Genomic DNA, 12,036 nt, shown 5'->3' on the forward strand with positions numbered 1-12,036 from the left:
AAATTAATTAAGAATTAGATTTCATGGAGCACCACACAGTTTGTACTGCAAACACTCTGTAATGATAGTTCCCAAAAAACAAAATAGTTTGGCTTATCTTGCTAACTATATTAATATGTAGTTAATAGGCAAAGGTAATGGTATTAACAAATAAACAGCAGGCATTAGAGAATTTATGAGATGTTTTGTAAGGATTTTTACACTGAATGGTCCATTATCTTTTTGGCCAAATGCACTTCACTTTAAAAGGACAATTCACCTTATAATAAAGACTGATTAAATCCTATTGTTATTAATTAAAATTACTAACACTAGAAAGGACTACAAGATGACATAAAAAATATCAAAGTTCATTGCTAAGTAAATTAAATCTACCTCTTGACTATTTTATGGTATACAGAGCACTTGACAAGAAACTAAAGAGTACAATTTGAAAGAAGATAACCCTGAATCTTGCTATAGTGGTCACTTCCAGCTGATAAAGCAGATTGCTGGTGAAAAAATGAGAGCTACCAAGAATAAATAAAGAGTCGCTCCATAAAAAGGACTAAATACCATCAGCCTCCTTCAAGTCTAATAACAGAAAATTACAAAAGATAAAGTGTGATCAATTTAGTCAATTGTCTCTGTAACATCAGCTCACTCCCATCTTGAGAAGTCTGAAGCTTAGCTCCATCATGTCTTTCTGCTGCATTCAAAGGGATGGCCCAAGACAGAGGGAGCCAGTATATGGTGTTTAAATTTAGATTTCCAATATATTATAAATCATTATGCACAAATTGCTAAAGCAATATGATGGAGAGATGAACAGATGAACACTAAGAGATTCAATGAACGAACTGAACAGAAATCCACTGCACCATTAGCTCGACTTCAGTGACCTCAGTCATGCTGCACCTATTTATAAAGGAGCTGGATATGGCCTTTCTATTTCTGTAGATGTGATCAGAATTGGATTTGGATCAGCTGGTCAATTCTTAGCTCAGAGAAAGAGAGTGAGCAAAAGAACTTCCCATGGATACATAGCTCCCTTGAAAAAATCTGAAGATCAAAATGCTTTCAAATCTTTCCTGCAAAGTGATTTTTTCAGAAATCAGTCCCTCTCTATTTGCATAATCCTTTGTATACCTGTTAAAATCCAAGCTCTTTAGGAAAGCTTCCATAGCTTTCAGTATAAATCACAGCACTGATTACAGAAGCTGCATTTCCGTACTTATATCTGACTATTGTGAAGTACCATGGTATCCCATAAACAATACATCATGCTTTGTCAAAGTGACTTTAGTAGCGAGGGAATGAGTGACATTTGTTGATGATAAGCTTTTTGAAGAAACTATAGGTAACCCTCAAATTTTAAACTTAATTGTTTTTCAAACTATGTGTCTACGTAAATGTACAAAGATTTTTTTTCCTGTTTTCATTCCTGTAAAACTAATCCAAGCCAGAATTTTATAGATTACATTTTTTATATTCCTATTAATATATATTTTTTACATTTTATTAGAGCATATATGCACTGTATTAGCTATCTTCGCTTGTTTGGTAAAACACACCGTAATTTCAACCTCTTCAATTGAGAGCAGTTGACATGAACAATACTATAGAATCTCTTCTCCAAAAATTGAGATGGAAAGAAAAGGTCTAATATTTCTGGCTAAGGATCAGCCCTGCAGTGTTATCAATGCCATTTAACACTCAGATAATTCCCTGCCTTCTTTTGCAGCAGTCACAAGATAAAAGAGCAAATCAGTCAAAAAAAGACTTAAAACAGCAACAACAAAGTGCTGCTGTTTCTCCCTGTCATCTTAACGTACATTGTTTACAAGTGTGTAATACGAGCAGAAATTCCAGGTTGCTGAGCAGCAGGCAAGGCCGCTGTGGCTCAGGTACAATCAGGTGCTATGCAGAGAGGAAATACGCTCTAAGCCTTGATGATTAACCTGGAAATGCATGTTTCAGGCATCACTAACAGCCTTATCAGTAAAAGCTCATCTGGGCACTGTACAGCATGAACAATCTGGTATATATAGCATACATAGCATATACAGCATCATGGTCCTGAGACTTAAGCAGCACGCAAAGCAGCAGTGCATGCCATTCACAGAGACAACAAAAAGGCAGTGCTGTCACCACCTCTGGACTAGCTAGCAATGCTCTTCTGCAGTCCTCACATTTGGCAGAAGGCAAAATATTTCAACAGACTTTCATTCAAAAGATTCCCCAAATGAAAGAGGATTTTCCACAGAAGGCTGGAGGCAGGTTATCCCTCCATGCAGTCATCATCATCAGGGGTGATCTGTAATTGTGTTGGTCTGTGCTTAAGCGCTGAGACTGAATTCACAACAGTTAAAGGGAGAGGAGGTCATACGCCAGCGAGTGCTTTCACTATAAAGCTTTGGATTTACAGCATCAGTCCAGATATGAACAGAATTGTCTTTTGAGTGAAAATAAGGGTTAACATCAAGAATAGAAATAAACTTAAAGAACAGTGGATATAAGTTTTACTTAAACTTATAGGCTTAAGTAACAAGAGAAGCTTGAAATCCTTGTGCGAATAAGACAAAAAAACCATTTTTTAATTTCAGCTTTTGTGTAGGCATGTTCTTATGAATGTACAGTAGGAGTTTTCTGAGTCCCTTTTCCTGTTTATTTTTTTAAACCATCACTTGTACCTGCAACATTAGCTGTAATGAGTGGTGTAAATCCCCTCATGCAACCCTGCATGTCTGTATAATATCTTGAGGGGATCCATGACCACAGTATTTAAGCGTTCAAGTAGTCAAATACACAGCTAAAGCCTCTGCTAAAGGTGAAATCTGTAGTCAAAGAACAAGACCTCAGTGAAATATAAAGCAGCTCTGTGAGCAGCAGAACTAATGAAACCTAATTTCTGTTTTAATTCTTCCACAGTTGGGCTTCATACTTTCTTCCTCTGATGGACTCTCTAAGTGTTCAATAAGGGTGAGCTCACACAGAAGCTTTTCTCTCTGCTAAGAGTTGAGAACACCCTGAAGCCATTCCTTCCCCAGACCTACTATTAGGGCTTCCCTGAGCTATTCTTACTAAATTCCTAGGAAATACTTTTCTTAGAGATTTCTCTTTTCAACAAATCTGGTGGAAATTGAAAAAGTTTCTACTGATGAAAGAGATAAATACATGCATACAGTCACAGCATGATTACATAGGATTTGTTTCCTTAGGCAAGCAAGCTTAAACTTGTTTTGCAGAAACACTACTAGAACTACAGGTACTCGGAAGTCAAAACAAGTCTGTTAGTACCATGCTCATAGCGCTATGGGAGTACACTTTACACAAGTATGAAATAAACTTTGAGACTTAAGTGCATTTTAAAAGAAAGGAAATTCTTACTGCCCAACTGTGAAATAGCTTCTCTGAAAATCTGGTCCAACACACCTCACAGTAGAGCACCAGAAACAGAAGTTTCTAACTTACGTGACCACCTTCAAAATATTATGGCCTAAGATAAAATGCATTTAACAGAATTTCAATAATTTACAGAAGATTCAGGATATTTGTGCACATAGGTATTAAGAGACAGCAATAAATTTCTTTGCTATAATTTCTATATCTTTTTAGAAGTTTTTAGGACAACTAACTACATACATATTAAAAAAAATTTATAAAGTTTTATAAACTTACGTATTTCGCAGTTTGCACCAACCCACCCATGTGGGCAGTGGCAGGTATAACCATTGGGCTGATCTATGCAAGTTCCAGCATGGTGACATGGGTTGCTGTCACAGTCATTTATATCAATTTCACACTCTTCACCTTTTATCAGGGGGAAAAAAAACCAAAAAACAAAAAAACTTTGATATAGTGGCTGTATCGTATCAGATATGCCATCAATGTCATTTGATTCTTCTCTAGCTGCATGACACCTTACAGCTCAATAGCATTTTCATTCTCAGGATATCAAAATTATTCTACAAATATTTCAAGAAATAAGTCTCACAGAGCCTCCAAGAAGGATATATTATCTTCATTCAACCATGTGAAAACAAAATCTGAAGTCTGAGTGACTTGACTAACCTCACTCAGATTGTCTCTCATTTCTTTAAACATAAACATGTTTGTCTTTCTCAGTCAAATGGGACATAACAATTTACCATGTATATTCTGAAGTGCTATACAGTAATTACAATTATAATGCAGATAATCGGTGCTGCAGAGAAACAGCCATTGTACAACAGAAAGCCAAATCTTTTTAAAAAATTGCACTTTAATTAGCACAGAACTAAAAGCATCATTTGATCTACAAAACAGCTATGAACAGATTCATCTCTTACTATCACACTGGATATTACCTTATATGACAAACAGAGCATCAGGTTGTAAATTATCTTGACAGCAGATATTTGGATTACACCAATCATGTCAGTTTAAATACAAGGCAAAAGGATTAAACAGGCTGCTTCCCATTACTCTAAAAGTGTAAATTGATTCATAACAAGCACTTTAAGGCTTTTAGCAATTGCATATTAAGGTAACAAAATGAGTTCTTTCCTCAGCTCACAGTAACTAATAGGTCAAGGTTAACACATTTTCCAGTTTCAACAGCATCCAATTAGTACTGGCTTACCTGGCAGTCTTCAAAATATTATTTTTAAAATGCAATCTAGCCTCAAGCAAAAATGTCACAAGGAATGTTAAATAGGTGTTAGCTTAGTGAATTCTCTTTAGCAAGAGATATTTTGCTGCAAAATTTTGAAGTTCAAAACCATTGTAACATCAATGACTTTTCACTCCCACAGGATTGATTACAATTCAGCAATATTCAAATTAATTTGTTTCCTTGAAATTAATTTGTTTCCTTGAACAAATACAGTGTTATTTGGCATCTGGACACAGTGAATAACAATTAAACACTCTGTGTAATTTACAATTACTTGCCTGCATATCCAGGTGAACAAATGCAAGTAGCATTTAGACCTTCACTGTCACAAGTGCCACCATTCTGACAGTTGATGTTAACACAAGGATCTTTGTATAATTCACAGTGCCTTCCTGAAAAGGTAAAATTAACAACTGCTGTTACATTGACTATACTGACAGTCTGAAATGAGTATGTATGATATCTTAACTCCACCTGGATGAAAGCAATGATATGCAGGCTCAAAGCCTGATTGTCCCCTGTCACACACATCAAATGACAAATAAGACATTGAAGTCAGTGAGATTAGCCTTTGTAAAACAATGCTATACAAGACTAAAGTCATATGTTTTATGGTGGTTGAACTTTAACATGCATGCCACCCCTCACGCCCTCACCCACCGAGGCTTTGGGACAAGGGAGTTAGAGAGCTAGGGCAACTTCTGCTCTCTAACAAGAACTGGCGGACGATCTAGGGAAAAACAACGGTGTAACAAAGCACAAGCTGATCAGCTACTCTGCAGTAGGATTTAAACCGTAATTATCCTCAGTAAGAAGTTCATGTAAAAACTTTTTTCATAATGTACATATGTAGTCTGATGCCTTTCATTGACTCTTGAGGAAACTGAAAAGAAATATCGTTTGATAAGCCAATAAAAGAGCAATTAATTTATTCAAATGTATAGCTAAAAATGAACACTTGGGTTGGTCAGCTTCAAACCCCTGTCTTTGATGTCTCGTTTTCACATGTAAGCTACGTGAATTCATTAGTTTTGCTTTGCAGAAGATAGTACAATCTGGAATACAAAATTAAAAGCACAGCAGATTGCCACCTGGGGATGGGGAGGGAGGATCTTATGCCACTACTTCATGCGTCATTTTCTCTGAGTCTACTTTCCAGATAAAAACAGAAAAATCAACACATGAATGCTCTAATCAGTACATGGATGGCAAAGAAACATGAACAAATAAATTTGCGTATGAGAATAATGAAGGATTGGGGAGACTTGGTATATAATTTATCTACTACACAGAAATTCACTTGTATTCAAAATACCTACTTAAGTTTATCCATTAATGTTAGATTTAAGCCTAAGCCTAGGTCTTATCAGCATTCTTTGCTTGGGAATGAATCCAAAATGACCATTTGGCTAAAATCAAAAATTATTCTCAAGTCTTCCCATTTTTAAACTTACTGCAACAATTTCAACAAACTAACTGAAAAGCAGGACAGGATTCTGAACGCTTCCATGTGATTACATTTACAAATTACAAGCACACATTTTTTGCTTTTTAAGGTGGCTCATGTTGCTAAGTCCTTACAAACTAAAGATGCAGAATCAATCAAGAGAAGCATAAACTCATATTGTTTATTACGTATAAAAACCGTAATACAACTTGGACATCAGGAAAATATTTCTAATGACAAGGTAGTGAAGAATACTGCAGGAATAGGTTGCTTGTGGAGATTACAGAACCTGCAGTGTTGGAGGACAGCAAGAAGAGGTTAGACAAATGCATGTAAAAAATGGCATACATCTAGCTGATCCTGCCTTAATCCTTCCCAGCCTCTTTCATGAATACCAATTTTATTGCACGGGAATTGGAAAGTTTGTGAATTTGAAGTTGCAGGGTTTGAGAAGCAGAATTATATATGGGTAAAATTAGTGAGAAAACAGAGCCATTTGGGGAAAGAATATGGGAAAGAAAAATAATACAAAAACAGAAGAAATATGGCAGATGGATGCACACAAATTAGTGAGTGAGCAGCTTAAAAGTAATGAACTTGGTTCTCTACCATACAACATTGTGCAGCATGTAGAGCAATGTAAATGTACTTCAGTTATATAAAAAGAGTCATTAAAGTAGAGTTAAGAGCAATAATTAAAAAGTTATGAAAAAATCATGTAACTTAAATATGTATTTATACTCACTACACACTGCCTGAAATCATTTGGTCAGCCTGTCAGCAACAAAAAGGCAGAGCACTCTAGTCTGAGCAGCAGAAGCCAGCAGAGCAGTAAGCCCACACGCACATGCTGCTGTAGACTTCAGTCCAGACCAGCGGTAACACCTCTGCTCTATCTGCCAGACAAGAGACCCTAAAAAGGCAGGCAGGGGGTGCAGGAGGACCGCAGACAGGGGAGGTCTGGGCTGGTATTGCTAAAACTGAGGCCTCTAATTGCCTACAGACTGCCTTGAGCCGGGTACCTCAGCTCTATTCATCGGTGAGACTAAGCACCATAAGTCTGGAGGAACAAAGAAGGTGCCCTAATGGGCAAAAAGGCCTTGCAGGAGCGGGTCCCCTGCTGGCATCCGAGGCAGAATGAACTGCTTATAAGCCAGGTGCGGTACACGCAGTGCTTTCGATTGCATATACAGGTGGGCTGAGTACCTAACATAAAGTCATAACATTATAGTTAAGGGCTCTTTAAACTGTCATGAAAAGCTGAGGGCCATTTCCTCACTAAGCCTCTGGAACGGTGAATTCTTTATCTATTGTCAAAGAACAGTGAAATTACCAGCGTGAAATACATATATAGTCTCAAGCAGTCGCTAACTGAGTATTACTCCTCAACACAGATAAGTATTGATATTCTTAATGAGAAAAATGCTTGGGTAATGTTCCTTAAAACATAATCATTCTATGTAAAATATATATATATATATATATATATATATATATGTAATAGTAACATCAGATAGTTGTTTTCAAAATGTTCTCACAGCATGATTCAAAACAGAATACACAAAACAAAGCAGCATTTTAGCCCTCCAAAGAGACATACCACAAAAAGCTGACAGGTTACTCTATCTAAAACTGAAATCTACTGCAAGATAAATGATTTTGTACAGCAAAACATGTACTTTTTTCTTTTATTTTATAAATTACTTAAGAAATTCTAAAAGCAGATTCCTTTATAACATATATATGATTAGATTCAGTTAACATGGGAGAACAGTCCCAGAACTACTACTTTTTCCAGGGTTTATGCTTTCTTTATTTTGGTTTCAACCAAAATAAATACTTCCATTTTTACTCCTTCATGCTAAACCGTTTCAAATACTAATCTTTTATTACTGTGTTTTTAACTCAGTTCACTGGAGAAAATCCAAAAAATGATTCGGAAAGCCCTCCACATAATGGCTCCCGTCATTAACTGATGAAAAATTTCATCCAACATTTTCTTTTAAAAATAAATCACGCTCTAACATGTCTTAAAAACAACTGAAAAAGGTGTGTCTAAGAAGAACAGAGAGAAGCCATAGAAGCCTCTTAAAAGGACATACATTTCTCACATGAGCACCTAACTATACAGACCGGCTAAATCCGAACTTCTCATTTGAATAAATATCATGGGATCAGGATCTACTTTTGTTTCCTTTTACTTTAGATGATGGGATATTACCGTTCGTTTCTGCACAATGGAGGGTATTGCACATCTCTGTAACAGAACCTATGATAAAAAAGATGCAGAAAAATCCAGAAAGTTGGAGGTAAGACCACGCTTTACCTTCATATTCGGCAAGGCACACGCATTCATAGCTATTGACAAGGTCTCTGCAGGTGGCTCCGTTCTGGCAGGGGGCAGAAAGGCATTCATTATACTCCTCTTCACAGTAAAGGCCATGGTAACCTAAATCACATGAAGAGGAAATAAAACGTGCTATGAAACACTTCCCAGTAACAGTCATCAATTAAGCCACTATAGATTGTGGGCAGATGTTTGCTAATTGAAATATACTGTGCAGACAGATACGTGTTAAGACACCAATTTTAAGGACATCTGCTCCCTAGCTAAAATTATTTAAAAAAAAAAAAGCGAGGGAGCACAAGGTACTAAAAGAGCTCTCAGGCACTTCCAGCGTGGTAAACAGCAGCGAGGCAGAAAGCACAGAGGCAGGTGACCAAGGCCACTATTATTATTAGCAATGTAAATTACTGCACTCTGAATGTAAAATGGAATAATCTAATAACTACGTATCTACCAGTTTTCCTGGATACTCACACCTCCGCAACTTTTCATCAGTGATGCCAGTTATACAACCGCAGTTAGAATGATAACGTATTTTAACTTCAGTGCTGTACAACGGCGCTGTCAAGCACCGTAGAAGCATTAAGATGCTCAGTTTTCAATTTCCCAAGCGGGAGGCAGGCATTATAGTCTGGTTATGCAGACAGAGAAAGTAGAAACACAGAAAAGCTATGAGACCTGCTAATGGCCACTTACTGAATCAATTGTACCATGAGGTAAAAAAGCAAGAATTAATCCACTTGAACTAGTGCTTTTCTCATGATTTAGTGCATCATATGATCATCAACCTTAACATTAGTTGAAATGACTTTCTATATACAGTGCATCAGGTCAAAGTAGTACCTACTCATATTAAGTAACAACATAAATTAGTATAGCATAACAGAGGAAATAAGTAGCTACAATGCTAAAATATGTTTGCTTGATAATATTGATATTATTAGTATTACTTGCTATTAAATACAAAGAACTGTAAGCCTGATCACCTTAGAGACAATTCCATTTGATACCAAGAAACTTATTTTATTCCTCTTTAACAGACCCAGATTATATTTTTACTAATAAAAAGTTTCCTCTCTTCTTTCTTCTACTTCAGTTACACTTTTTTTTTTTTTTTTTTAACATAGGGGCTGCTTTCCAACTCCAATAATGATGTCTAAATGTGTGGCCAAATACATCAACAAGACAAAAAATATTGCTCATGATGCTTAATAATGTATTAAATGCAACATAAATATTGCTTTCTCCCTGACAGACCAGCATTAGTACAGAAGAATTGTAAAACTGCTGGTGTGTCTGACCAATGAAAAAAGTACTAAACAATTTGCTGAAGTCTTGCTGAATAGTTTTCCCATCGCTCCCTCAAGGTTGCGGGGATTGCTTCATTATAAAGCTAAATTACCTTTATGGAAAGGTTCAGAACTTCAACAACAGCAATTTTCTATTATGTAACAAAATTGTATGTATGTATTAAACAAAATATGCTTTTATCTTTCCGAAAGAAGTAACAAACACGTTTGTACCAAAACATGTGTCTTTCATAATGTTTACACCCATTTTGGAAATTCTGGCAAATGACTGAGCGAACAAACTATTGCATTTTCTACCACATCTATTCAACTATTAACTATCTTCTGCTAGTCACAGCATGTGACTTGGGGCATCACACAGACGCCCTCTCCAGCTGAGTAAATCACAGACCAGGAAGTTAACATCAACGGCATCACCTGGGTCATTAACACAGATAATTGCCTCAGATGTCTCAGCAAATGGTTTGGGTTCAAACTGCAGAACCATCTCGTCTTTAGCCATCCATGAAAAGCTGAAGGTAGAAATTCTAGCACACACTATTGTCCACAGGGTAACTCCAAAGACACTTTGTATGAAGTGATTATTTCACCCTCTTTTTCATTGCGGGTTGTTATTTTACAATATTTGCCTGGCCCTGGAAATAACGTAGAGTAGGGATATTTTCTTTATCTGTTTTAAATAGAAGCTTGCTTATATTCCTTCAGATCTGCTCAATATTCTTGAAATTTATTCCTGAGGAAGGCCAATGTTACACATTAAAACAGGCAGTTTCCAATATGCCTTTACATTAAAAAGAGTTTCACAGTGAACAGCCATACAGAGAAGCTATATCACTGTACTTTAACACTATATTAGGACACCCTTCCCACCCCTACTGTGGATTAATTTCAGTTAAACCAGTTATTAAACATCTAACCTTCCTGACTCTTCACAGCTAATGTTCCCCTCTCGACCTCCTGTGAGTGTGATGTAATACCAGAAAAATACATTTGTAATTTATAAAATAATACTGTGCATTGGAACAGTGTTTATATGTTTCTTAAAATCTTGATCTGCTTGTTACATATACCTATAGAAGCAATAATATATGAATGAAGAACCATGAATAAAGATGCCATGGAGAAGAAGGCCTGAAATATAAAGTGCAAATTCTCCATTGTAATTGTATTTCTTAAGATAATCTCTAGTTAGTAATAAAACTTATGGACATGACATGAATGTGTCTTTCATGAAAAGGGAACCAAAAAGAGGGGCAAATTCTGATCTTAATAAGTGCCAAACTATATTCACTCTCCTGGTCTAAGTTTTTCTCAAAATTATCATAGAACCATAGAAAATAGGAAAAATGGCACCTCCAGGCACCATTCCTCTCTCCCAGTTACAGATAATTAAAAACAACAGTGTATGAAGGTACAATAGATGCTAGTAGTCCACAAGGTGTTATGTGCAATATTACCCATTTGCTTTTGCACAAAATTCTCTTCTTATAGTAAACTTAGTCAGTCAGATTAGTGGCTTATTAAGAAACGTTTTAGAACCACCTTCTCTAAAGCTGTTAGCCAGGCAATAGAGAATTAGTTAAGCTAAACAGCACGCTATTTCCTATTATAGTTTATCTAGCTTAGGATGAAACAAGATATCCTTATGTAGTGACATCTGTAGCCAATGTACAAACCACAGAAATTTGAAAACTTAAAAGAAAAACATGTGGGATTTCCTTGTGTTCAACACAGGTATAATTAGATATTTTGAGAACAAATGTTTTGACATGCTGTTGCACAGTTTTCACCCCTCAAAGGGAACAGACTGAATTTTGTGACTGAACAGTTGTCTGTTTTCCAAAATCAATATGTAATATCAATATCACCTCTTTACCATGCAGTCAAACACTGCACAATGAGGGGAAAATATTTTCTCTCTCCACGAGAGGGCAGATCTCACCTACACACACTATTTCACCCTCACTGTCCTTACCCTGGTACTAACAGATTAATTTTACTTGAATTGTCTGTGAATGGAAAAAAAAAAAAATCGAGCTAGGAGGCATCATATAATTCTTAACAAGTATTTCTCTTTTGTATTACTGCTTTATAATGATACTGATGAATCAGCCATGTATTATGTATTATTTTTGCATGGGTACAAGTATCTTCAGAAATACTACATAAATAATTTCTATACTTTCATTAAAGAAATTAAATGGAGACAGGAGCACCTTTCACAGATAACTTCAGAATAACAGAATCTAGTATAGTTGCTCCCTCTTTTTCTAATAACTTTATAAAGATTCCATTG

At 36.1% G+C, this 12,036-nt stretch overlaps 1 protein-coding gene across 1 annotated transcript in view; it reads right to left on the minus strand.

The window, feature by feature from the left end:
* The window catches only part of DNER (delta/notch like EGF repeat containing), a 100,948-nt gene that overhangs the window by 10,387 nt on the left and 78,525 nt on the right, over window positions 1-12,036 (minus strand). Inside the window, exons 11-13 of the mRNA XM_026087025.1 lie at window positions 8,410-8,532; window positions 4,915-5,028; window positions 3,661-3,792 (exon numbers count right to left, since the gene is read on the minus strand). Coding sequence (XP_025942810.1) covers window positions 3,661-3,792; window positions 4,915-5,028; window positions 8,410-8,532 — 369 coding nt within the window. The remainder of the gene's footprint in view (window positions 1-3,660; window positions 3,793-4,914; window positions 5,029-8,409; window positions 8,533-12,036) is intronic.

Source organism: Apteryx rowi, unplaced genomic scaffold, assembly GCF_003343035.1.
Source record: "Apteryx rowi isolate R43461 unplaced genomic scaffold, aptRow1 scaffold_70, whole genome shotgun sequence".
In the NCBI taxonomy this organism is placed as follows: domain Eukaryota; kingdom Metazoa; phylum Chordata; class Aves; order Apterygiformes; family Apterygidae; genus Apteryx; species Apteryx rowi.